This window comes from Sceloporus occidentalis, unplaced genomic scaffold, assembly GCF_023333645.1.
Source record: "Sceloporus occidentalis isolate IW3139 unplaced genomic scaffold, rSceOcc1.0.p SCAF_2, whole genome shotgun sequence".
Lineage (NCBI taxonomy): Eukaryota > Metazoa > Chordata > Lepidosauria > Squamata > Phrynosomatidae > Sceloporus > Sceloporus occidentalis.
Window position 1 is genome coordinate 61019505 of NW_028316982.1, and position 27565 is coordinate 61047069.

Here is a 27565-nt window from a genome sequence, read left to right on the forward strand (position 1 = left end):
GGCAGCACACAGTCACATGATGGTTAATGTAATTTGCTTCGCTCATTTGAGAAATAGATATATGGACAAGAATCTGGAACCACTAGGACCTTCCATTCTTGCAAACTGCTCAGGGCACTTTTAACCTCTCCATGCTTGGATGATGATATCTGGGTATTGGAGGTGGGGGATAGCAGCTTATAAATGTTTGAAAATAAAGCCAGTGTGGAAATCAAGTGAGTGTAAAGAGACAGAACACCAACTGTCTGGTTTAACCAACATGGCTTAGCAAAAGCTCACAGGCATGATCTAGGTAAAACCTTTCTGTTTCCCATTTTACAAGATTTACATACCTATGTGGAGGCACAGCATATGTATGTTGCTTGCACTTTCCCTTTGTTCCCTCATATACGTGCATGCATGTACAAAACAATATTACTGTCAAATCTGAGAGTAATCCAGATTTGGAATGGATACAGAGTTCTGGCTACACTGAAGGCATCAGACAGCTGAGGCAAAGAAGGGATCTCACCAGTTCCTGGATGTTTTTTCCTGTCTGGATTCCCTATTGTGCTAGGCCTGCCCAGAGGTCTCTAGGTCCAGGTGTGTGGTGGGATTATATCGAGAACCCGGAGAACTCTGGGCAGATCTCTTGCCAGCTCTCAGCAATAAAAGACCTGGGTGGACTCTAGTGACATTATGGCTAAGTGTCCCCCTCCCAATGCATTTTTTTTTTAAAAAAATCTCTTCCAAGATCCTGCAGGATAGAGTTTTCCAGGTAATTCTCTAATTTTTTTAAAAAACTAATTTCTTAAACCTTTAAAATGGCATTAGTAGTCTATCTGGGCACCAAGAAGGATGAGAAAATAAGGCATTTTGACTCTAGCTGGCTTCACTCATCCTGATTTACCAGGGTTCTGGGGAAATCCTGGCTTACTATTTAGGAGCAGAATGCTGCTGCCTGCTGCCCAATTGTTCCCACTGCAGGTGGCAGCAGTAAAGCAAGCCACAGACCTTCCAGCCAGCTGATCCTGGCACTCTAGCTTGTGGGGAAGAGAGAAAAGCCAGCCTGGTGCATTTGGGCATCATGACAAGCAAACCAGAGATGGAAGGTGTATAGTTTATTTAGCCACTCCTGTTCGCAGCAGGCAGATCAGACAGCAAGCATCTGCACACTGCCTTGTTCATAAGGAGCCAAACTTTTAAAGAATTCTGGGCTGTAACAAGGCATACCTGCCAACTGTTCTGATTTTGCTGTTGTTCCAGCTTTACAGCTGCTTTTAAAATATCCCAGTTTCTCTTTCCTCTTCTCACTTTCCCCCTTTGTCCTAAGTTGACTTTTGTTGTTGCAAAACAGAATTCGAAGTGCAAAAGTACAGTTATGTGGTGGTGTTGGAATCTTACCCTTCCCAGTAGGTTCAGGCAAAAGCAAACTGTTGCAGCTTGTCAGTTCTTCCTCATTAATACCTTTTCCAGAGTGGCCCAGAAGCACTGTGATGCTTCTTGGCCATGTATATCTTGGTTTTCATTGGTAAAATATTGGAGGTAATTATGGTTTACTGGTTGGAGTGTTGGACTATGACTCTGGAGATCAGCATGATTCTGGTGTATCTCATTGCCTGATGCCCATGAAACCTATGAGCAAAAAACTATGTGCCTCTAATACCATAGCAAAGGTTGCAGAAATCATATCTAGATGTGAGCCAAGCAGGACTGGATAATTCCTGACAGAAAGGGAAAGAATAACTCAGTTCTAAACTTTCTCACAAGTCAACATGATTGGTATGACTATTAATCAGAGTGAGGCAGCTGACTTTGGGTGTCCTGAAAGAACACTGTATGTAGAGAGATCTTGTAGCACCTTTGAGACTAACAGAAAGAAAGAAATTGGCAGCATGAGCTTTCGTAGACTTCAGTCTACTTCCTCAGATGCATATAGAAAGGACACTGTTGAGTTTTTGCAACTAGGGGAAAGTGCTTGTGGTATTTTCAGGTATGAAAATAACTTGGTTGGTCTTGGGCATTATGTATATTGATTTGAAATGGTAGTGGCAAAATTTGCTGCCACAGACAACAAAAGTGTATTGGACTAGCTGAAAATATACTGAATGTATGAATGAAACTGGGAGGGAAAAGGGGTGGGATAGCTAAGGTCTCATTCCCACTTGCAGTTTAAATCGATTCCTGATTCACCCTTGCTCCATTATGGAAATCAATTCCAAACGGTCCCTTGTTCCCACTATAAAGCGGATTTTTTTCTTACCCTATTGTAACTGCTTCTCTTTTGGTATGGTTGTCGTCCCCACTTGTGCCATTTCAAAATGGAGGAGGAAGAGGAGGCAGAGGAAAGAACCCTTTCCCTCCCACCTCCCTCAACCTGGCCCCCTTGGCTTTGACCCCCTTTGGCTTTGACCCACTGAGCAGTGGTCAGCTGCAATGCCCCCTCCCCTCTACTACCAGAGAGAAATCCTCTACTACCAGAGAGTGTATGTGCCTTTGGGGGCGGAGTAGGAGGGGGACAGAGAGAGAGAGAGGAGGGAGAGAGAAGGAGGGATAGGGGGGCTGAGAAGGCAACATTTGGTCCAAGCTCTTCCCTTCTCTGCCTCAGTTGCCTGTAAGCCGCCCCCTGAGCCGCCTGAGCCCCTTGGCCGGGATCCACGCATGGGGCCTCCCTCGCCTGCCTGCTTCCCCATCTGCACCGATCCCTGATGGGTTCGTTGGTGGCTCTCTACATAAGCACAGCCTTGCTGCCTGCCTGCCTGCCATCCCTGAGGAGGAGGAGGAAGAAGAAGGGGACTAAAAAGGCACATTGGGGGCCAGAGAGAGAGAGAGGGGGGGCAGGGGGTCCCAGTCGTGGTGGAGAGAGAGGGATGGTGCTTGTGGAGAGCCCTTGGGGGCTCCCTAATGGAGGAGGAGGAGGAGGAGCCAGTGTCTGCTCCCAGTTCTCGGAGGCTCCCTCTTCATGGGGCCTCCCTCACCTGCCCGCTTCCCCATCTCCACCAATCCCTGATGGGCTGGCTGGGGACTTGGCTCAGGTGTTTCTCTTCTGCAGAAAGGAAGAGACCTGAAAGGAGGAGGATGAGGATGGGGGACACATGTTTTTATTTTTTTTAAATAAAAGTAATTGATAAATTGATAGAATGGTTTAGCAACTACTTACATCCACAAGTAGCTGCTTGACTAATCTATCAATTTATCAATTACTTTTATTTATTAAAAAAAGCACCAAAAATAAAAAAGCAGCACTGGGGGGGTGACATCTCTGGGGAGGGATGGTAAATACTCCTCTGCCGTTTGTCCCTCCCCTCAGAATGAATTGATTCTGATCCGTTGTTCCCACTTATTCAACTCGCTTCAGAATGGATTCTTCTGAAAAGAACCTCTTTCAAACTACTCTGTGGACCCCCCCCCCCTTTTTGTATTTGCCCCACTTTATCGCAACAGACATCGATCAAATAAGGATCGTTATCAGTTTCAAATGGGAACGATGGTCATGTAGCCCAATCAGCGATTTACTGTAAATTGTAGTGGGAAGGAGCCCTAAGTTCCCCTCTCTCCATCCATTTACTGTACATGTGGAGTAGATCTGAACAGACTGAGTATGAGCAACACAAATTGCCTTATTTATCAGTAAAAAAGATTTAACATTTTCTTATACCAAGATAAGTATACAGGATCTCTGCAGTATTTCCTGATAACACCATTATATGGATATTTATCATGATACTTACATCAGCTGTAAGTCATGAATCACTTTTTTTCTCATTGGTAGATTTGGTAGTTATACAAACACTATCTTCTACAATTGAGTTCTTGTACTGTTAAAGTTTAAGGCTTTAAATTTACATTTTAGGCTTTTAAAGCCATATTTCCTGCAGGACGTGGTACTCTGTATTCAAGCACTAACACGAGCCTCATGTTTCAGGAGCAAATGACTTCTCTCTTATTCCCCATGTTACATGGGATTTTGCATAGGGAAAAATGGGTTATTCTTCAGTTTCTTAATGATGGGCTTGACTTGTAACACTGTAACCAAGGAAGTTTACTTTTTTTCTCAGGAGGATGATCACTTCTACTTTGGAAAATAGGCAAATAATATAGGGGAAAATCAACTTACAGAGCTGGAAAGAGTTAACTTTTTAATAGATTTATAGTCCATTTTTAAAAATAAAACCACTTCCAACCCTTTTCAGGCTGGCAAGAAGAAGAAGATGAAGAAGAGACTGCTGTCATTTACTCAATGGTTCTAAACAAACACATTTTTCTGTTGGGGAACTGGGCGTGGTTCAGACCCTTTAATTTCTGGGACAGCAAGCCAGGCACAAGACTGAAAATGGATAGTAAACAATACATCCTATGGTTAGCCAAAGAGAGTTGTTTAACTCTATTCATGAAAGAATACATTTGTCTTCTCAGAAGATGAAAGAAGGCAGCTTTGCAGAAACCAAGAAGTGTACCTAGTTGGTAGATTACTGTCCCAGAAAACCAATTTATAACATGGTATACCAGGGTTGGGCAAAATGAAGCCTTCTATAGATGTGGCTGTATTGCAACTCCCAATTCTTGGGTATGTTAGATGGGGTTGATGAGAGTTGCAGTCTAGCAACATCTGGAGGACAGCACTTTGACCATCGTTGTGGTATATTAGTATGCAAGAAAGATGCAAGTAGTAGGGAAATGTACAGCTTCTTCTAAATGCCCTCTCAAGTAGCTGTTGGATGATTTATGATCCCGAACTCACTAAAATTCCTGAATTCCTGGTCACCCTGTGTCATCCCTGGAGTCATGTCTTTATTAAAGACCAGAACTGCGAAAGTTACTTGAAAGTTACATCACAGCAAAGGTTACACATATCTAGATGTTAGCCAAGCAGGACTAGATAACTCCAGTCCTTTAAATTATTAAAAGTAACTGGCTAGTATTGCATTTGAAAAGTAATCTGCTGCAATTACATGTTGATGTTGAAAAGCTTACATCGTACATTAATTGCTGTTCTACCATTCTTTCTATTACTCTTTGAGGGCCAAAAAAATTAGGATTGATGAAAGATTGCCAGAAAACTTTTTAAAATTCTGTTGAAATGCCTCTCAGAGTGCCATTTAAAAGTAACATTTGCAAATAACTAGAAACCAGTAGTTACACCAAAAATGTAAAATCACACCTTTTGTAACCCAAAAGAAACTAGTTGGGTTCATTACTTGAAACACATTAGTTCTAAGCTTTAAAAAAAACAACAGCAAACAGCCAGTTAAAAGAACAAGAATTTAAAAATGTATTGGGGCTTGACTACACAATTAATGCAATATGGCCACATACAATTTGGAGGAATTTGGGCTTTTTGTGCCCCACTCCCACCCCAAAAAACTCCATAAACTCAGCTGAAAAGGATTTGCAGTTTTATTGCAGTCTCTGCAGAGAAGTGCATTATGGAACTTATGGCTGCCTGTGCTTTGTATGGATTCACATGGCTGTACGTTTCCAGCAGAGGGAGGATGAATAGATGTGAATTTGTGCAAGAAAGTGAAGACAATTACGTGTCGATGTGAATGTGTGAAAATCCACAGCAGTTTGCATGATATACTTAAGGGTAGATTAGCCCTAAGGTAAAAACATTGAATGGACCCAGAAAGAGATAGGAAGATGCTTTTTAAAAGGTAGGTACGTCATAGGAGAAAGGAAAACTTGTTTTGTAGGAGGGAAAGTACTGGTTGGGCAAGTCACACTGTCTCAGCCTTAGAGAAAGGCAAAGGTAAAACCCTCTGAACAAATCTTGCTAAGAAAATAGATTTGACTTGAAGGCACATAATAGCAAGGTAGGTTAATGTAAAATCATCTATGAACCTACATGGCATTGTTTCTGAGCAAGATGAAACTACCTTTTATTTTGTCTCCATTTGGTGTTTTCCAGGGTGGCACAGCAATGGCATGCATATGCAAGTATAACTTTACTGAGGCAAGCACTTTTACATAGCCCAGGTGTGTGAATTGTGCAGCTGTACAGTTGTTGTTGGCTTGCAACTCCCAGCAGCCTTAGCCAGCATGGCTGAAGGGGTGGAATGCTGGTGTCTGCAGTCCAACAATATCTGGCAGGCCAGATTTTCATCCCTGATATGGGTTAGGATGGTTAGCTGTAAAATTCCCCCACATATATCTGTGTTTCTGAGCTTCAAGATTCTCTCTACTTGTCTGCAAAATGGGAACTATTACACTATATTGGTACATTATATACTATACTGATATGCTATACTGGTACACAAAATGGGACAGGGATCATGTTTTCCTGCAGGACCAATCCAGAGAAGGAATAGAAAAAGCTTGAAAACAGCAATTTCTACCATTATATGTTTCAGGGCTCTAAAACCTTCTACTATTAGCCTGTTGTGATGTGGTAAATTTCTAGTGTGGGATGGGTGTTTGTCACATAATACCATTGGGAACAGTTGAGAGAGGATCAGTCATCCCTCTGCTCCAATTTGGTTTGAGTTAAAATGACATACTTAAATGTGTGTAGGTAATCCCACAGTCCAGCTCTGATGATCTTGTTCTTGTGGTGGGAGATCTAGACAGACAGTGGGATTTCTGGAGACATTACAGAAAAAAAAAATTCACCATACTGGAAAGGGGGCACAGTTTAGCATTTTGATAGGAGTTATATATTCTCTATATTGTACTTTACTGGTGCACAAACCTTATTGTTGTGTGCCTTCTAGTCATTTCCAACTTATGGCAACCCTAAGGCAAACCTATCATGGGGTTTTCTTCTCCTCTGAGGCGGAGAGAGTATGACTTACCCAAGGTCACCCAGTGGGTTTACATCATGGCTTAGCCAGAATTCGAACCCTTGTCTCCAGGGTCATAGTCCAATGTTCAAACTACCACACCACACTGGCTACCGGTACACAAACTACCTGCTTCTTTTCTGTCCACCACTAGCACCTAATCATCACTCCAGCCTCAGCATCATTCCACACATTCTCAATTCCCTGATTTCTTGCATTGCAGACAATTGCACACGAGACACTGGGTTTTCTAACATGATTTCCCCCACATGATGATGTTGCATTATACTAAGCTACATTATATGTACTTGAAAGTCAACAGTTTTCCATTCTAATATCCCAGTCACCATTCACAGTATCTGATTATCTATTCCTCATAGTGCATCTCTTCACAAAGCCATAATCTTATGCAGCTATGCAAACTGCAGCCACTTTGCAAAATGCTATTGTTCAGGGCCTTTCCCCCCTGCCTCTCTTTGCTGAGTTAACACAAGTTATCCGTTGCAGGAAGCACTTCTTCACATTTCTATTGAAAGCAGCATAATGGAGGAAACCTGCTCCCTTGTCCATAAACTTGAGCCCATGTGCTGTTGTGACATGATGGTCTTTACTGGAAGTACTCCATGCTGCAAAAAAGTCTGCAAGTTATATGTCCACAGATTCTTCGGAATACATTTAGGGACACAATCTGACTATGCCATTGTATATAATGGGAGGTTCCACGGATTTTGGTATCGGTGAGGGGTCCTGGAATCAAAGCAGACACCAAGGGCTCACTGAAGATTACATTTTGCCAGATTCTTTCCATTAAGAAAGATGTCACAAGGTATCTGACTCAATAAGTCATCTAGATAGCAACATGGTATGCTGGGAAACCAGTGGGAAGGCATCCATTAGTATAGTAGTAGGTTGAAAAAACCCAGAGCTCATGCTCTGTGACAGACCTAGTAGTCTATAGAAAAACACATTATATGTGAGATCTAGTGAGCTATGTGAGTAGTGATAAATTCCCTCCTGGAGAAGGGAGAGGGAGAACGGAAACATCTTCCAAATTTATAGACAAACACCTAGTTACAATTAGAAAATACCCATTTAGTCAGCAGAACCGACAGTGACTTACCATGTTGCTGTTGAGTCGGAGTGTACTGCAGTAAGGACTAAGAAGTGGATTTAAGCCAATGTTTTGAGTTTGTTTTTTCACCTGATGGAACAGCACAACTGAAATATTGCACTGTGTAGACTGTGAATCACATGAAGGAATTCTGGAAAATGGTTGCAACACTAGGCCTGCTTTGTAATATCACTGGAGTTTGAACTCTAATTGGAATGTATGTATCCATTCCCCTGCTTCCTACATTTATTTTGCTGGTTTTGCTTCTCTGTCACACATTATGTTTGCTTTTCTGGTAAAATAAGCAACACAACGACTTTATCCCAGCTCTACTGCCTAGTATCCCTCCCCAGTTGGATTCCTTCACTACCACATATGCTTGTCTTAATACAAATTGCTTCTATAAAGTGAAACCAGTAGAAAAGAGGGAGGTGAAATGTTGATCTGTGAACATGTGCAATGGTACGTATATACTCTTATATGCACACACAAAGCTGACACCACTTTCTCTGGGATGCTGATATAAACAAGGCAGCTACCCTTCCATTGTTGGAATGTTCAGGTGACCTACATGAACACTTGATCTAGGTGACCACCCACAAACCTGGCTCCACTTTCCCCCCACCTGATTCCACAGCAATCCCGATTTGGGGGGTCAAATCACACATTAAAAAAAAAGTTCTTCCCCAAAATAGTGGCGTAAACCAGAGGTGTTTTAAATCACCTTAAAGCTCTAAGACATCAAATATAAGTGTTTTCACCTCAGAAAGAGAGGAACATAATATGTCCTAACAGGACGGGGATCAAGGTAAAGAAACATTATTTAGCCTGTGTAGTCAGCCTTTCTACTTTTATTTTGTTGGTTTTGTTTCTCTCTCAAACATCATGTTTACTTCCTTGTAAAATAAACTATGATAAACTATTGAACAATTTGCAAGGATTTTTACAGAGCTGGACATAGGTTTTATACACTTGAAGAGAAACTGTAGCTGATGAGGTTGCCCTTGTGATCCCTAAAATATTTTTGTGAGTGCTTTGTTTCTTAAGGTTTTTCTTCAAAGCAGGTTGGTATATTAAAATTCATACCACTTTGGCAGTTGAGAAAAGCACTGCCACACACTTTGATCATGTACAAGATGGTTGAAATGGAAACCAAAAGATCTGTCTTAGTTCAGCAGACTGGTGTACTTTTCATAGTTCTGCTGAAATGGGACAAATTTAAGCCACTGTATTTATTCTGGTGTACTGTGAACACAATAGAGCCAATGAGAAGAACAATTCAAATCTTCTGGATTCCATCTTCTTTGGATCAACAGTATTGCTGAATACAGATGCTTTCCTGTACCTTCCAAAGCAAAAGTTATACTTTTTACACAAGCATCCTGTACAATACATTTAGTACAAACACACTTTCATCACTGTCAAGCATTCTGCTCAATTTACAGTGCTTTAGCTGACAGTCATTATTTATGAAAGGGTGTCTTTACAATGTATGCTTAAATTTTATGAATAAATTGTGCCCACGTGAATGAATGACAGCCAACATACTTCATTAGATGAAGCTGCAGTTCTACACTATTTAGTTCACTGCCACTGTGCCAGGAAAACAACTTTCATTTAAGATTCAAGAAATAAAAACACTTAACAGGTTCACAGCTTCATCTTATATTTGTATTTAAGTTATCTTCTGAACAGTTAAAATATTTCTTTAAAAAAACCACACCATGACCCTAGCTCAAGTGAACATTAGTACATAAGCTACACAGCACCAGAACATAATCACAAAAATTCCAAAGCACTCATTACTTCAAGAATCTAGAGAACAAAGAGAGCAGAATTACAAATATGATCATATGCTTCTTTCCAACCTCTTATGTCCACAATTTTCTGAGCTTCCTGCAGTTGCAATAGGCATGTACTGGTCTATTGGGTGCATACTTTCAAGCTATTAGATAAGAGTAATTGTCATCATAACCAATTCTCTTTTGCCAGATTTTGAAGTTTTACCCCTTCCCACTATGCTATACAAAAGCAAAGCAGGCAATTCCCTTTTTGGAATAAAGACACAAAAAGATCCACTATTATATTCTGAGCAGCATTTCACTGTATGGACCAGCAGCTATTTTCTCTTTCCCACCTCAACTAAAGTCATGATTTGATAAGTGAAAATTTACAGCTACTTGTTTAGTTCCACAAAGTCACGGAGATCAAATCTGTGTGTTAAACAATAAAGGCAGCTAGGAGGATTACAAAATTGTAGAAAATAAAAAGGGCATTTAGAAGCATTGTAGAAAACAAACAAACCTCTGCACCATTCCAATAAAGCATCTGCTTAGGACTATCATAAGCAGGGCACATTTTCTCTAATTCTGCATGCACAATAGGAATTTATGTGCATTAGACCCTTGAGAATACAGCTTCCACTTTTTAAAAAATCCACTTCTAGTCCACATTGTAGTGAAAATATATTTGAAAGCACACAAATATAATTGTGAAATACTCTGATCAACTGCGGAGCTTCAGTTTGTGTGGTCCACCTTCCTGGCCTCCAGTTTTACTCATACAACCCTCACAACCATCAGTTCTCTCTTGCCAGGTTGCCACTCTGTGCCCAACATTTGAATACTATTGAAGAACTCAAATGTGGAGTTCAGGACAAAGCATGCAAATTACCATACAAATTTCAGCAAATTTGGGTACATTTTTAAAATTTATTGTGAAAGCTAAAGTTTTGAGTGTTCTGTGCACATAAGTAGCCCAGAAAAATAGGCCACTTAAATAGTGCTCCACGGCAAATACTGCTGCATAAGAAAGGTGACTTGAGATCAGAGAATGGGCAGGAGCCCCAGAGACATGAACCAGGTTGTAGTTTCCAAACAGAGTTAGATTTATTTGTATGCCCCAGGGTTGATGTGGATATGTCAAAGACTGACATACTCCACATCAGTGAAAGTGATAACTAGTGGTTACAAATCCTAGCATGATCACTGCTACTTTAAAGGAACCGTAGTACAGTAGACAACTGAGCTACAACCCACTTGCATTCTGCGGACTTAGGTCACTTCTCTAACATGTAACTACATTTATGAGGAAGGATGCAGCAGAATCTTGGAGAGCTCCACTTCTGAAAAGCAGATGGATAGTGACTCAACTGCAGTTTCACTGGGGAGCCCTACAGAGGATGGGTTCTACCCATGCTTTAATTTAGTAACCAGGAGCAAGCAGTGTCTTATAATATAAAGATGTTGCTCCCAAAACATGCAGTTCCTAACATGCAGTATTTAATCTTGTGGAGGTTGCTTAGGTCAAGGTGGCCTACAGTGAAAATTGTCCTTTCATGACCACAGTTGGCTCACGCTTGATATGTGTGACTGATTTCATATGAAAAGAGTGATCACTGAGAAGTACTACTTGGGGAGCAAGAGAATACTATTTGGAAGGTCTCCTAGGTTTTCCTCTCACACTTCTGCAGTTCATTCTTTCCAGTACCAAGTAATGGTGGAAAAATGTACAGGAACTGACATTTCTCCTGACAACAATGTTAACTTGAACATGGAAGGGAAGAAACCTACAGGACCAGAAGACCTAATTTTGAGAGAGGTGCTAAACACCCATCACTCACTTGTAGTCAAAATACAGACCCCCCCCCCCCCACCCGTAGCAGTGGGATGCTTCTCCTTTACAAATTCACAAGCAAGCATATAGCCTTAAAACATGAAAGGTGTTCACCATTACTGTAAAGGGATTCCTATGAAGTTTTTCAGTTGTGTACACATACTGAGGTGATGAGAGTTGGCTATCTTACTGTTAGAAATGCCCATTTTATAGCAGAGTTGTCTCCTATGGTTAACAGCCAGTTGTGCATTATTTTGTTTCATTTGAATCCCTGCCTGCAGAGCCCTCTACTTCAGAGTCAAAGGAAAGACTATTTGTGATTTATAATTCCAAGTTAACATTTCATTTTAAACCAGTAGTTTTCAAACCTTTGTCCTCCAGTTGTTTTGGACTTCAGCTCCCTGAATTCCTGACTGTTGACTAAGCAGGCTGGGGCTTCTGGGAGATGAAATCCACAACACCTGGAGTACCAAGTTTGGGAACCACTGTTCTAAACCAAGTTGCCAGAACTCATCCTATTCTGGGGGCAAAGGAGGGGGTAAGAAAAGAAAGTTCCTCTAGCTTGCAGATCAAATTGCTCCAGGAATTATCTATCAAATCAAGCTATGAAACATCCATGCATAGAAATGACCAGAATTAAGGTTTTGAGCTTTCCTCTTTCAATGAACACCAACCCCTTTCTAAATGGTTAGAAATGCAGTAGGCTAAAGGCTGTGAATGTCATAATTTGTTTGAATTCTTGAAAGTTGAATGGGCTAGAAGTTGTTCGGTTAGATCTCCCTCTGTCCAGTCATCTTTTCCTATAGCAGACCTTCATTTTATCAGAAAAGCACTTCTTCCTTTGAAATGTTTTAAAGGAAAATGTCACCATTTTACCTTCAGAACATGTTTTTCATATTATGATTAACTGTTCAGTACCATGCTTGTTTAGAAGAACTATTAGCATTGCTCAGAAATATTCAGAAACAGCAGCAGGAAAGATCACGACCATGACAGCCAAAGAAGGGTTGCACCAGCAATCTCTTATTTGATCCCTATCTCCTTGTAACATAACCTGCCTCCAAAAAAAAAATTGTGCTTGACAGAGCCACCACCAAAGACACACACACACGCACCAGCATTCAGGAGAGAAAGCACTGATCTTACAGCTCTGCCTGCAAGCAAGAAAATGGAAATAACTTGTTGATGCTCCTACTATACAGTCTTGTAGAATCAACATTGCAAAATCTGTAAGCCAGAGACCCAAGGGAATAGTGATTAAAGAGTGTTAATGGCAAGGGTGTGTTTCCGAAGACAAGAAAAAGTAGCATGTGGTTATTTCTCTCCCCTTCATATACAAAGTACTGTGCAAGGCATTTTTTTTTTACATCTGAAGGACTTCTGTTCAAGAAGACAGAAAGACAGACACACAGGTGCTTATGTGCAAAATTAGATCAGTATGATCCTTGCCCCTGGAGAACAAATACTGTTGACTATGCCTTCGATGATGATATGGACTTGGATCACATATAAAATGAAAAACCACAGATAGGGCAAAACCACTGCATGTGAATCAGTACTGAGAACCAAACAGACAGAACCAGCTGCCCAATTATTCTTAGTTCTATCAACTTACTAACTCATTGAGCTTGGCTTGATAAATACCAAATATTATTATTGGACCCTAACTGGGCAATTTCTACTTCCAAGGAAATAAATAGACAGGTTATAGATACTTGCCAGAAGAGTTAGCCTCTGTCAGAAGACAACACTTCTGGTAGTCTGAGAAGATGATGTCAGTTATCAGAAATGCTTCTGAAGGTAGTGAAGATTACTTAGTACCACCAGACAAATTTGTTTTTGGTCTTTTCTGAAAAATGACCTCTCATTTTTCTTTTCCTCTGTTCTCCTCTCCTCTTCTGCATAAATTAGCCTTAATAGCTTGCACAGTGTAGTGAGAAATCTTCGTAAACTTACATTTTGTTTTAGTGGTTTCCTTCCAATTGATTATGTTGGCATTGCACAACAGTCAGCCTGCCAGCAAAAATACAATTAAGTTATCAAGAAAAATTTGAATGACCAGGTCATTCATTCAGTACTGATGGGAGTTCATGAAGATGGCTTCCAATTCTGATGTCATGCTGTTGCTGGGAATAAAGGGCACAGGTATCATACTGCTCCAAGGCAGAAGCAAGGGAAATGGGAGATCAAGGAACTTTGCTTTGTAGAATAGCCCAGATGTAGTGAAATATTGCCCACTACAACCATTTTGCCTCTTCTTAAGCAGTACTAGACTTTGGCAGAAGAAAATGAACCATTCATTTAATGTCAGCTGCCAGACCAATATTTCATACAGATGAGCAATCACAAATCAATTAGATGAAATTGTTTAAACTTTCATCATGACCTCTTAACTGATTTCTGGCCACCAGTACCTCCGTTTTTAAAAATCTGACCATTCTCTAAAGTTCAAGGCCCTTCCACAACTAAGTAAAAGTGTTTATACAAGTCCCAAAAGTGTGAGGCATCAGCCTGCTGTTCCCCTTCTAGCAACACATAAAATAGTGATTTTCCTTGAAAAATGTATGGTGGAAATATTTTTTCTGCTTAACAGCAAAGCAAGAGACATGGCAACATGTTAAATATATTTATAGGATGCCTGCAGTCAGGACCAAAGAGGAGATGTAGTGGGGGAGAAGAGGGTAGATTTAACACTTCAGTCATTCAGGAGAGATAAAAGAAATCTTCTGATATAGCAGCACTTGAGCAGTCAGCTTTGTTGAGATGACCTTGTTCAAGATCAACCGCATGCCAACTTGGTTCCAGAACTATATCTGAGAGCCTCTTTTCAGTAATATCTGTTATGTGGGTAATTTTTTCCCCCTGGCATTGGCAGATAGTTTAAATATCGCGGCTTAAATGAGTCCTGCAGAGAGGAAAAAGAGAAAAGACAGGAACTATTCATGATTCATAGCCTTATAAATGGAACTCTATTATCTACTAGTGAAAGACAGTTATAATTTTAGACATCCAAAGCAGATAAATTTAGGCAAACAAATCTAGCACAAGACCTTTTGCTCTCCCAAATTTTTGTGTGCAACTCCTAGCATCACCATCTAACAGGACCTATAGTAAAGGATTATGGAAATTGGAGTCCCCAAATATCTGGAAGGCATCAAATTCTTTACCACTGTATGTAGTAGTATATACTGCAGTTCTAGCACCCATGCCAGCTAAAGTAGAAGCAGTTGTCTGCCTCCAAATTCTTTGCATGATTCCTTGTTCTCTGAACTATTTTCAAGTATTATTCCCTTAGGTAATAGAGTTGCCCCTCTGTTTGTGCGGGCTTTAGATCCGCAACCTTCACTTATTCGCGAGGAGCAAATGGAGGGGGTTAAAATGGGCATGCGCCACAGGCAAGCATCTGCAACCGCTTGCAGGCACGCACCCCCATTCAAGCCTATGGAGCTTGAATATCTGCAAGTTTCCGTGTGTGTGTGTGTGTGTGTGTAGGGGTCTGGAACGGATTCCCTGTGAAAATGGAGGACTGACTGTATATGAGTAAACATAGGAGAAAATTGGCTACTCCACCCCAAAGTATTATGAAAACAAAAGGCTCTCTGACCAAGATCAATGTAAAAAGTACATCCCTTCCACATAACGAATACTTTGCATATTAAAGTTTATAAATGCTTTATAAACACATCTTTTTGGCTTATTCTCTACAAGATGCTTCAGTTCAATATGATTACTCATACATTATTCTGTACATGCTTTCATGCTGAATGTACAGATGTTCAGAGTGCTGTAAAATTTGTAGACATGTACAGTTGTCCCTCAATTTTCGTGAGGGATCCATTATGGACCCCCCCCCCCCCCCCCCGAAAATGGAAATTTGCAGATATTCAAGCCCCACTGACTTGAATGGCCACATGCACCATTTTAACCCTCCCTGCTTGCTGGTCCGCAAAGGACTGAGACCATGGACTCAAAGTCCACGAAAATGGAGGGACGACTGTACTAGAATCCTCCTTAGTTTAGTATACAGATCATATGCATATTTAGACCTGTATTTACTGAACTGAATACATGTAGTTTTGCAGGCTGGGGAACATATGATAATTTTCTATAGCTCTTTAAAGCAAACCTATGCAAACTACTTGATTTAAACTGGGACACTGTGTACACACTGGCCTTCCCACATGTATTCTTTTTGATTATGGATGTACAAATGATCATTACAAGGTAAGACAACGAGGCTTAACTGACTAACAGCCAGCATAGGTGGAGAACTGTGAGTTAAAAAACAAAACAAAACTAAAACAAAGTGTTTCATCTCCTAAGTACCCAAATGCAGATACAGCTGGTCACGCTTTTGTAGCGCAGAAAATGGGTACTAAGCAATGTCCATACCCAGATGTTTACACCCCCCCAAGCATGCTTTATGAAATATTTCCCTCAGACAGAAAAGTAAATCAATCTTATGGATAAGAAACAAGATGACTCACTAGAAGAACTGATGAAGGGATGGCCTTGTAAACACCTATTTGGAGCCACTTACTGAGGTATTCAGGAATACTGTCTGTTAACGAATCAGACAGACCTTGTTCCTCTAAAAATACTGTAAACTACTTGGACGTTTGCATCCCTTGTATCTCCACTATACATACATCCAACTTGCTACTACCAAGGCATCTTTTATTTTTACCTGTGTAAGTGTGAGGTACAGTGTAGTGCTATTTATCTAGAGATATAAGTGTATGTTCTGGAAGGGGAACGGTTAGATTCTGCTTGGTTAGCTGGATCATTGAGGAAGTCCCAGATAAGGATGGTGTCATCATGCGAGCTGCTGACGATTTGAAATTCATCAAACTGGAGCCGGAAAACTCTGCCAGAGTGCTCCTAGTTAGAGACAGAGAGAATTCAAAAAGAGTGTATTTTTCTAGTTATTGGAGACTTAATCAGGTAAGTCATATTTTGTATTTTTCCTCTAATCACAGTTAAGAACAACATTTATGCCATTAACTACAATTAATAGATGGCTGACTTGTTTGTCTATGAATTGATTACTTTCACCTGCAGTACTTTCCTTGTAATAGTTCTACATGCAGTGCATGAAAATAGAGGCATGACTTCCGTCACTGCAAAGCTTAATATGCACCTGCTTGCTTTGAATATGATATACTAAGAAATTTAAATTCACAATTTACACACACACACACACACACACACACACACAGAGTTAAGAAAGATGGAAATGCATTGGCAGTGTCTTCAGAAGACTCAGGCACGGTACAGAGTGTCAAAAAGGAGCACCGCAGCAACCAAATTGCACAGCGCTGCTGCGGAGCAAAAAAGGAGCACCTGGAAATGGCTCCTTTTTGCAGCGCTGCTGCAACGCTACAAAGTGCCAGAGCCGGTGCAGTGATGTCACAACTGTGCCGCCCTGTTTAGAAGCGTTGCAGCTGCAACGTCACCGTTACACCCCCCATCTGGTGGGTGCGCTGCAGCTGCGGCACATCCATGACATGCAAGGGTTGCAGGGTGTGTAATCGCTCCACCCACCAGGCAACCCTCGCACGTGTTGAGGGCGCCGCAAAGGCCCGTTGGTTTCGGGCCTCAGAAATTTGATGATGCCTTCTTACAGTCAGAGGAAACCACACTATTTTCTTTGTCTTCTCTTTGTCTCTTACCATGTTCCTATAGCCCGCTTCTACAGTCTCTCACCACATATAAAACAGCTAAATGTTGGAACAAATGAAAATTTGGTGAATTCCAATTAGCCCATTGAATCAATTGTTCAGTGGTGAATTAACCCATTTGGTAAATCCCATTTATTCGATGGGATGACTCTGGCAGGGAGTAATAACAAGACTGAGACCTAAGAATGTTAACTGAAGTGTCTTTGTGGGCTCCACAACTCCTCTTGATTCAACTGGAAGGGACATAATGTCACTTCCAATTCCTATGGTGGTTTTTTTTTTGGGGGGGGGGGGTGTCATGAGAAGCAATGAAAGTAAAACCATAATGTTTTTGTGGACTTTTGTGGTTTGAGAGAGTTACAAACATTTTTGGCTGTTGCTCAGACAAAACGTTTAATAGGGATGGGTCAAGAGACTTTGGGGTCTCCAGGGAGGCTTTGGGACTGCAGAACAGACCCGAAGACGCTGATTGTGGGCTTCACCTTTCCCACTCATGTCCTAGTGCCTCAATCAAGGACAACATGATGTGCTATCACAGAGATAGGTTCATTTCAAACACCGAGGCAAAGCAGGAAAACACCACACAGAGTATTTTTTCAGTTATGAAAGTACCTGAAACTAACCTGTTTCTGCCCACTCATTCTTGCGTAAGACTATGAGACAACTTTAATGAGGCAGTGAAATCTAGGGTTTTGTTTACACTGGTGGCTTAGCCACAAGCAGCAGGTTTTATAATTCAGACTCAGCTGAAGTGTGAACAGAGTCACTCAGGGGTAATGACTCTCCTAGTGTCTCATTAATGCTCAATGAATTCTCCACTGTTTCCCACATTCAGTAGTCTTGGAAAAGAAGAGAAAAACAGGATGCCTCCCCTCAATTCTCTATGAGGAACCACAACTGTATTTAGGGATACCAGGAAGAATAGATTATATTATATTATATTATATTATATTATATTATATTATATTATAATATTATACAGCACAAAGTGCATTTGGAAGAAATTTGGTGTGTGCCACTATATATAAATGTATGTAAGTCCTTGAGGGGATAAGCTCACAAATATCTTCAATGAATGTAAGATCTGGCATGTACCAAACACCTGCTGGGTGAGGGGTGGGGGTACGGATTAATCTCTCTCAGCTTTGTCCACCAGTATGTGGGATGTCAGGGCAGGGAAGTGGAGTTGCAGTGGTCTGTTTAGATTCCTTCCCCTTGATCATTAACTTATCTCAGAGTTTTCTGGGTTTGAGTGTGTGTACCTGAAGCTGGGTGGCCAGGACAGATTATCAATTCTGTTAGTGTGTTGCTTACTTCTCTGCTCAACAGTCTCCCTTTTTGAGCTAGACATGGTGGTATCTGAGTTGGTGTTGGAATCCCCCTCAGCTTGTAGGGCTGGTGGACTTCTGCTGAGACTGCCCTGTTGGGAGTGGTTCAAGACTTCATGTCTGCCTTGACAGGCATGGGTCTGTCCCAAGAGGCATCTGGCCCTATTCATAGTTATTCTGCTGGGAACATATTGGCGGGTTATAGACCGCCCATTTGGGGCGGTCTGGACCCACCCCTTTCCCCGGAGTATCGGGGCCTCAGTGGCCAGAACGGCAGTCGCTGAGGCCCTGATCCGCCCCTTTCAGGCTGCGGGGAAGCAGCAAAACGCCGCTTCCCCGCAGCCTGAAAAGGGGTGTCCCTGGGGCTTCAAGCCACAAGGACACCCTGCGGCGGCGGGGAGAAGAGAAAGGGGCCGCTTGGCCCCTTTCTCTTTTAGTCCGCTGGGCGCAGCCGTCTGAAGGCTGCACCCAGCGGACTAAACCAGGAACGAGCTCCGAAACGGAGCTCCTTCCTGCTCCGTGTTCAGGGCGCACTAAGCGCCCTGGCGTGGAGCAAGGATGTCACGTCCACGCCGTCCCGTCTAGAGGCGGCGCGGCTGTGACGTCCTCACGGCGGCGGCCATATGGAAGGGCCGCCGCCGTTTAGTGCGTGACGAGCACGCACTAGGGTTAGGGCGGTGCAGAAGCACCGCCCTTTTGTAACCCTAGTGCGTGCTTATCATGCACTAAAGTGCCGGTCTGTAACCAGCCATTGATTCTCATTTTCTGTAGTGGGTTGGGCGAGTGTGATCCGGGGGTGGAGAAACTGTCTATGGTTCCATTGTCAGGGGCACATCACTACCTGGTAGGGTTTACATCTGTGAGACTCTGAACTTTTGCAGAGGGGTTGTTGTTGTGTGCCTTCAAGTCATTTCTGGCTTATGGCAACCTTATCACAGGGATTTCTGGGGCTGAGAGTATGTGACTTGCCCAAGGACACCCAGTGGGTTTTCACAGCTGAGTGAGGAATCAAACCCTGATCTCCAGTCATAGTCCAGTGCTCAAACCACTACACCATGCTGACTCTCATCTGCAGGGGTTGAGGATCCATTAAAATGGTCAACTCTGGGCGGCTTATGGATCTGGATGGATTCCTGGTGGCTCTTGGGAAGTTTTCCTGCAGCCTTCACAGGCAATTCTGCCTAAGTCTTGGCTAATCTTTGGAATGAGGAAATGGCCAAGGTGATGAACATGATTGCTCCCGAGTGTCCCCTCTAATGAAGTGGAACCAAACCTGCCCCCTAGTCATCTAGGGGGTTGGTGGTGATGAAACAAGAGAGAAGGCAACTAGAAGGCTGTTGATGGAAAACTTGGAATTGGGCCTGATTAAACATAGGTTAAAGCTTACCTGAGGCTTAGTCTGTGAGGCAGCAAAATCAAATTTCTTTTCTGTCTCTATTACATCTGCAAAAAGCCAGCCAGTGGAGGTATTTCAAGTGGTCAAAGGTCTTTTACACACAATGTAGGAGGGGAAAATCCAGCCCATTCAACAGCCCACTGTGCCCAGTATTATTCAGATAAATTGCTCGGCTCCACTCTAATATGGATGCTATAATTGATAAAGATTCAATGGATGTCAGTTTGGTCCCCGCTAAGCCACCAATAATAGATACTTTTCAATTTGTGCAACCTGAGGATGTGGACAGAATTCTTGGAGTGATGAGAGCCAGCACATGTAAACCTAGTTGGTGGTGGCCAGTTGCACAGTTAAGGTTTATGAACCACCTGACCCCCATTTTTGAAACATCTAATTTGACCATAGTGATATGTGGCTTAGTCACATTCTGGCTGGATTACATTAACGTGTTCTATGGGGGTGGGGGGAATGCCTCTGAAGAGTATTCAGAAATTTCAGCTGGTTTAACGAGCTTCAGCAGGATTGATAACTGGGCCTGGCTACAAGAAGCACACAACTGCCTTGTTGCAACAGCTCCACTGGCTATCAGTCTGCTTTCCAGCACAATTCTAAATTTTGTTTTGATCGCTAAAACTGTACACAACTCAGGTCCAGGCTATTTGAATAAGCATATTCTACCTTATGAACCTGTTTGTGTCTTGAGATCTACTGTGGAGGCAATTCTCTATGTCCCACCACCCTCACAGGGACATCTGGTGGGAATATGGGAGAGGGCCTTTTCAGTGGCTGTCCCCAAGCTCTGAAACTTCCTTCCCAGAGTGGTTAGACTGGTATCCTCTCTACTCCCTTTGCACAAAAAAATGAAGACCTTCCTGTTTTGACAGGCCTTTCAGGACAGACTGTTTAGCCAGGATGGGTCTTGTATAATGTACTGCATACTCTAATTGTTATTTTTTATTGTGATCTCCTGTTTTTATGGTTTATGTTGTTAAAGATTTTTTTTGTAGTTTAATCACTTTTTAACTTTTGCATTTTGTGAAATTTTAAACTATTTAAAAATTCTATTGTAAGCCATCTTGCATCCTGAACTGGTCAGGATAGTGTGAAGAAAGGTGAAAATAAACCAACAAGCCATCCCTGCTCCTCCTTTCTGCCTCTTGATTGTCTACTGTTCAGAAAATGGTCTCAAAATCACATTATTGGGCAGGGGGAGTACTTTCAGGGCTGCTTTAAGTGGGAAAACAACAAGAATATAATGTAACATTATTAATATCAACTTATTTGTTTTGATCTCCGGTCCCAAATTGTAATGAAGCTCCAAGACGGAGCTTCTTGTCTTTCCTCCTAAGCCCACCCTTCAATACTCATTTTCTGTCTCTGTGGACAACATTTCTATTCAACCAGTCCAGCAAGCCCGCAGTCTTGGTTTTATCTTTGATTCTTCTCTGCCATGTATCCCTCAGATCCAGACCACAGCCAAAGCTTGTAGATTCTTTTTATACAATATTGCTAAAATCCAACCATATCTCTCCGCCTCTACTGCCAAGATCCTGGTCCATGCCCTAGTGGTCTCACGACTTGATTACTGTAACGTCCTCCTGCCTGGGCTTCCTCTTTCTCACCTCCGTCCTTTAATCTCTGTCCAGCATTCAGCTGCATGCATTATCACATCTGCCCACCGCTCTGACCACATCTCTCCTGTGTTAGCATCCCTTTACTGGCTCCCCCTCCCTTTCCGTATCCAGCATAAGCTCCTGCTGTCGACGTTTAAAGCCTTCCATGGGCTGGCCCCTCCTTACTTATCAGACCTTCTTTCTCCTCACCGTCCCACCAGGGCCCTCTGTTCTGGTAGTCAAGGTCTACTGTCCCAGCCCAGGATTTCCTCTGCCTTTTCACTCACTGCCCCTCACTCCTGGAACCTTCTTCCCCCGTGAGCAAGGGCCATCACTTCTTTAACCAGCTTCAAAACAGAGTTGAAGACCATCCTGTTCAGAGAAGCGTTCCCAGGCATGGCATAATTGTCGCTTGCTATTTGATGTTCTTTTGGTGCCTGTTTTATCGAACCATTTCCTGTATTGCTATGTAGTTTATATGTATTAGCCTACTAGCCCCACCACCTTTCCCTTCTCCTTTTATTCATGTCTTTTTAGATTGTAAGCCTGAGGGCAGGGAACCGTCTAATTAAAAAGATTGTATGTACAGCGCTGTGTACATTTACAGAGCTTTATAAATAAAGGTTAATAATAATAATAATAATAATAATAATAATAATAATAATTGGAATGAATGAGGATGTACATACTGTACTGCTTCTTATCAAACCAGATGAGACTTCCTTACAAATTAATTTTGAAGAAAGTTTTCCCTCCTGTTCTCAATCAACTGAAAGCTCTTACCACAAGAGTACGCAGGCACAGAGTTCCGGCAGGGGCACGAGGATCCAGAGCCGCCACCAAATCCCACACTTTAATTTTCCTAATAGGAAGGAAGAGCACAAAGAACCAGAGTTCAAATAAAGAGAAAACATAAGCACTAGATGAAATTAAAATAAATTACCCATTATACAAAGATTAGATGATAAATAAAATGTGTGTGTGTGGAGGCATTGGAGGGAGGGAATAAACACTTGCTTGTTTTTATTGCTTGGTTTTCTTGGGTTAAGCTGGGTGCTGGACTGATCTTAAAGGATGTATAACAGGGGTTGGCAACCTCCGGCTCGCGGAGGCCGTTGGAGCGGCCCCCCGCTGCTGCTTTTTGCCGCTCTGGACGCCGCCATTTTTTCGTCCAAAATGGTGGCGAGGTCGCGCGAGACTTCGGCCTCCAGGAGGCCCGCTGGAGCCCTCGAATAGCGAGGTCTCCTTGGCCCTGGCCGGCTCCCTGCGCCGGTGGGAGGGCTGCCAGAGCCAAGGAGCCTCGCTGTAGCGAGGTCTCCTTGGCCCTGGCCGGCTCCCTGCACCGGCGGGAGGGCTGCCAGAGCCAAGGAACCTCGCTGCAGCGAGGTCTCCTTGGCCCTGGCCGGCTCTCTCCGCCGGCGGGATTGCTGCCAGAGCCAAGGAACCTCGCTGCAGCGAGGTCTCCATGGCCCTGGCCAGCTTTCTCCGCCGGTGGGAGGGCTGCCAGAGCCAAGGAGACACTGCCTTGCAGTGGTTCCGGTCCTTCCTCTCGGGCAGGTCTCAGAGGGTGCTACTCGGGGACTTTAGCTCCAGTAAGAGGTACCTCACTTGTGTTGTTCCTCAGGGGGCTATTTTGTCCCCGATGTTATTTAACATCTATATGAAGCCGCTGGCTGAGATAATACGGAGTCATGGTGCTGGGTGTTATCAGTACGCTGATGACACCCAAATCTATTTCTCCGTATCTCGTTCGTCGGCCTCGAATTCTGATGGCATCTCTTCTCTCAACGAATGTCTTCAGGCGGTAATGGGCTGGATGAGGAAAAACAGATTGAAACTGAATCCAGACAAGACGGAGGTGCTCATGGTAGCGGCCCCGAAACCAAGAATTGGGTTGCAACCTCCAGTCCTGGATGGGGTCACACTCTCCTCCAGCGACTGTGTTCGCAGTCTGGGGGTGCTACTTGACTCGTCGCTCCTGATGACAAATCAGGTAAATGCGACGGTCAGGAGTGCCTGTTATCAGCTTCGGCTGATACGCCAGCTGCGCCCTTTTCTGGAAGTAAGGGATCTCGAGACTGTTGTGCACGCGCTGGTAACCTCACGCCTTGACTTCTGTAATGCACTCTACATGGGGCTACCCCTGTGCTTGACTCGGAAATTACAGCTGGTTCAAAACATGGCAGCCAGGCTTGTCTCAGGAACATCTAGGAGGGACCACATTACTCCGGTTTTGAGGTCCCTCTACTAGCTGCCTATCAGCTTCTGGGCCCAGTACAAGGTGTTGGTTATCACCTTTAAAGCCCTAAATGGCTTGGGTCCAAGCTATCTCAGGGACCGCCTCCTCCCATACAATCCTCCCCGTGCTCTCCGGTCCTCTGGGAGGAACTTACTGCAGCCTTTAAAATCCAGGCTTGCGGCGACCGCCCAGAGGGCGTTCTCTGCTGTCGCCCCCAAACTCTGGAACGACCTGCCGAATGAGATCCGTCAGATAACATAATTAGACAGCTTTAAAAAAGCAGTCAAGACGGATCTCTTCCGGCAGGCATTTCCAGACTAACCATCCCGGCCCAGGTTCCCTGATTCCCTCATTCCTCCCGTGGCCCCATCTTAGTGATGGTTGAGGATCAACAGAGGGATATCAGGGTTTTTAGTTTTAATTGCTGTTTTTATGCTTGATATTGTGTTTTTAATATGTTATACTGTTTAATATTGTCTTAAGGGGGGAGGCATAAAGTGTTTTTAATTGTTATATTTTATATTTTACTGTTGTCAACTGCTCGGATTTGTCTGCCACAGGGCGGTATATAAATAAATATTATTATTATTATTATTATTATTATTATTAAGGAGCCTTGCTGTAGCGAGGTCTCCTTGGCGCTGGCCGGCTCCCTGCGCCAGCGGGAGGGCTGCCAGAGCCAAGGAACCTCGCTGCAGCGAGGTCTCCTTGGCCCTGGCTGGCTCTCTCCAGGCAGGGAAGGAAGGGGCGGGGAGGAGGAGGAGGAAGGAGGAAGAGGAGGAGGAGGGAGGAAGGAAGGAGGAAGAGGAGGGAGGAGGAGGAAGGAAGGAGGAAGAGGAGGGAGGAGGAGGAAGGAAAGAAGGAGGAGGAAGAGGAGGAGGGAGGGAGGAAGAGGAGGAGGAGGGAGAAAGAAGAAGAGGAAGGAGGAAGAGAAGGAGGAAGAAAGGGGAGGGAGGAAGGAAGGAGGAGGAGTGCATTTCTGTGTATTTTCAGTGCATTTAATGCTAAAAGGTCTGCTGTAACAATGATAGTGGTGGTGGTGGTCGTGGTGATGGTGATGAGTGAGCTTGAGAACCATGCAACTACTGTTTCTGAAGCTGAGAAAGTGTCACCTTCCAAAGTGTGTTTTGTGTGCTTTTAGTGCTAACAAGTCTCCCTTGCTTTGACAATGATAGTGTGGTGATGGTGATGATGATGATGATGAGTGAGCTTGAGAGGCAGGCAACTACTGTTTCTGAAGCCGAGAGAGTGTCACCTTCCAAAATGTGAAATGCACAAATGTGCTGTTGTGTATGTTTTGGAATGCAGGTTGGGGGTGTTTGTCCAGAAAGGGACCAAGGAGGAGAGGGCGGGCACACGCCTCCTCCTCCTTGCGAGGCTTCGGTGGAGACTCTGCCCCCAGAGGGTGGCTCTGCCCCTGGAGGGTGGAAGCTCCGCCCCCAGCATGCAGCCCCGCCCCCGGAGGGTGGAAGCTCCACCCCTCGGCTTCGGCCCCCCCGACTTGTCTGAGGGACAGCAACCCGGCCCCCGGCTCCAAAAGGTTGCCTACCCCTGATCTATAAGGTTAATATAACAAGTGATCTCAATAGGAACACAAACAATGATAGATAAAAAGGTGCACTGTACTGCAACGGAGACAGATGACAAAAATATGTGAGGGAAAACATGGGGTGGTGCTACCAAACCCACTTCTTCTCTGACATGAGAATCTTAAATGTCTGATTCTACATCCAGTGGTCCCAATCAGTTTCTTTCTAGAAAGATACTCTGGCTTCTGTCTATGCAGATGGGAAGAGAAGATACTCTTGCTTGTGATTCTACAAAGTCAGAAGAGCTTCCATCAAACCACACTCCTTAATGTACTATGTTGCAACATTTAGAAAGAATAACAAGCAACATCACACTTCTGCAATTCAAATATATTATTCTTGTGTCATCCGTCATCAACAAGGGCTCTAGCTATAAATCCAGGGCTTCACCACCAATGCTTGGATGTGGGAAAATCTAGATTCAAATCTCGGTTTAGCCGTAATGCTCACTGGATAGACATTGCTAAGTCACCGCCTCTCAGTTCATTAGACTCATAAAGATTGGCTTTGAATGTAACAAATAAGGGATTCCCCAGTAAGACCCATTTTGTGTCCTTCTTCTCATTCCAAAATAACAAAAACTAAAAAAAGAAAAAAAAAGAAAAGAAAAAAAAAGAGAAAGTGTGTTTGTTTATGTGGTAGGGAAGTGTTTTGGTGTACCAAGTTTACTGATGCAAGAACTGAAATGATGAGAGATGTGGCACATGCATTTGCATTAACGAAATTTGCTGACTTTACACTGAGGCCATAAATTCAAAATCAGGACAAGTGATTTTCATTTCCATGAATAAACATCTTTTGCCTTATATTGCAGTGGAATCTCCTCCTACACTCTGAAAGTAGGCTATTCTCTTCTCTCCTTTAACCCAACAGTAAACATCTTTATGAGTATGCAAAAAAGAGTGCTCTAAAAAAAGGAATCTTGTCAAGTAAGACTTGGGTTTTATTACTGGTAAGAAGGGATATAGTGAAAAGTGTGTATGAACTGGGATGGCTCTACAGCGATGAGCTGAGATGGACAGGTTGCTTACCTGTAATGGTGTTTCTTCGAGTGGTCATCTGCGAATACATACAAATAAGTTGCACTGCGCTTGTCAGTGCTGCTCGGAAAACTTCAAGAATCACTGGGCAAAGTTAACTTTGCAACTTTTTGGCGGTAGCTCTGCCCATCTCTTATAAGTCCCCTGCGTTCCTGCTCTTTCCCCAGTTCCGAAAATTTACGCCACATAAGTGACATGAGAATGAGCCAATGCAGAGCAGGACACTGAGGGGAGGATGGGCGGGATTTGTATGTATTCACAGATGACCACTCGAAGAAACACCATTACAGGTAAGCAACCTGTCCTCCTTCTTCGTGGTCTCTGCGAATCATACAAATGTAAGGTTCAAATAAAGCTGTGTTTATTAGGCACAATAAATAAAACCAAAACTGTGTCTGTTGAATTCAGTAGTTCAAATTAGAACTTTGACCTGTTCAAGTCATAAGGCACATAAACAACACATTAGGTCATGAAGGACCTATGTAAACCATATTGATGCTGTAAACCATGCCAATCCTGGCAATAAAGAAATTCATTTCAACAACATGTAAACAAATGGAAATGCAGTGCAAATCAATGTAAACCTGAAACCAACACTGCCCTCCCAAAAGCTGCATCCCGTTTGGCCCTGGTGTCCAGCCTATAGTGTTTAATGAAAGTCAAAGGCTGGGACCAAAGCGCAGCTTTGCAGACATGCTCCAAGGGGACCCCAGTCAGATAAGCGGAGGATGTCGCTACCGCCCTAGTAGCATGGGACTGAACCCTGGCTGGGAGAGGTCTGCCCGACAATTCATAGCAGAGGTGTATGGTACCAGCTACCCATTTGGGAAGCCTCTGTGCAGTCACAGGCAGTCCCTTTTTCGGTTCCGCGTAGCATTGGAAAAGTCTCTTGGAACGACATGAACCTGAAGTTCTGTCCAAACAGAAGGCCAAAGCCCTCCGAACATCCAAGGTGTGCAAGCGGCGTTCGGTGTCGGTGGTCGGGTTCAAGGTCAGGGTCAGCAAAACAATGTCCTGACACATGTGAAAAGAAGACATCACCTTAGGCAGGAAGGTAATGTCGGTACAGAGGACAACCTTATCCGTATGGAACCTAAGGAAAGGACGATCCTTCTGCAAGGCAGAGTTCGCCCACACAGCGGGCAGAGGTGATGGCCATGAGAAAGGCTGTCTTCCAAGTCACCAGCTGCAAGTC

At 43.3% G+C, this 27565-nt stretch overlaps 1 protein-coding gene across 8 annotated transcripts in view; it reads right to left on the reverse strand.

Moving 5' to 3' along the window:
* Positions 1 to 8753: 8753 nt before the first annotated feature.
* The window catches only part of BTRC (beta-transducin repeat containing E3 ubiquitin protein ligase), a 207599-nt gene continuing 188787 nt past the window's right edge, over positions 8754 to 27565 (reverse strand). For 6 of the 8 annotated variants that reach the window (XM_089509702.1, XM_089509704.1, XM_089509708.1 and 3 more), the window contains 3 exons: positions 22286 to 22364; positions 16172 to 16365; positions 8755 to 14389 (listed from right to left, as the gene is read on the reverse strand). In XM_089509702.1, coding sequence (XP_089365828.1) covers positions 16204 to 16365; positions 22286 to 22364 — 241 coding nt within the window. In that variant the 3' untranslated portion in view covers positions 8755 to 14389; positions 16172 to 16203. Of the gene's footprint in view, positions 14390 to 16171; positions 16366 to 22284; positions 22365 to 27565 lie in introns of those variants that run through there. The other 2 variants (XM_089509705.1, XR_016280034.1) reach the window with 2 other exon arrangements.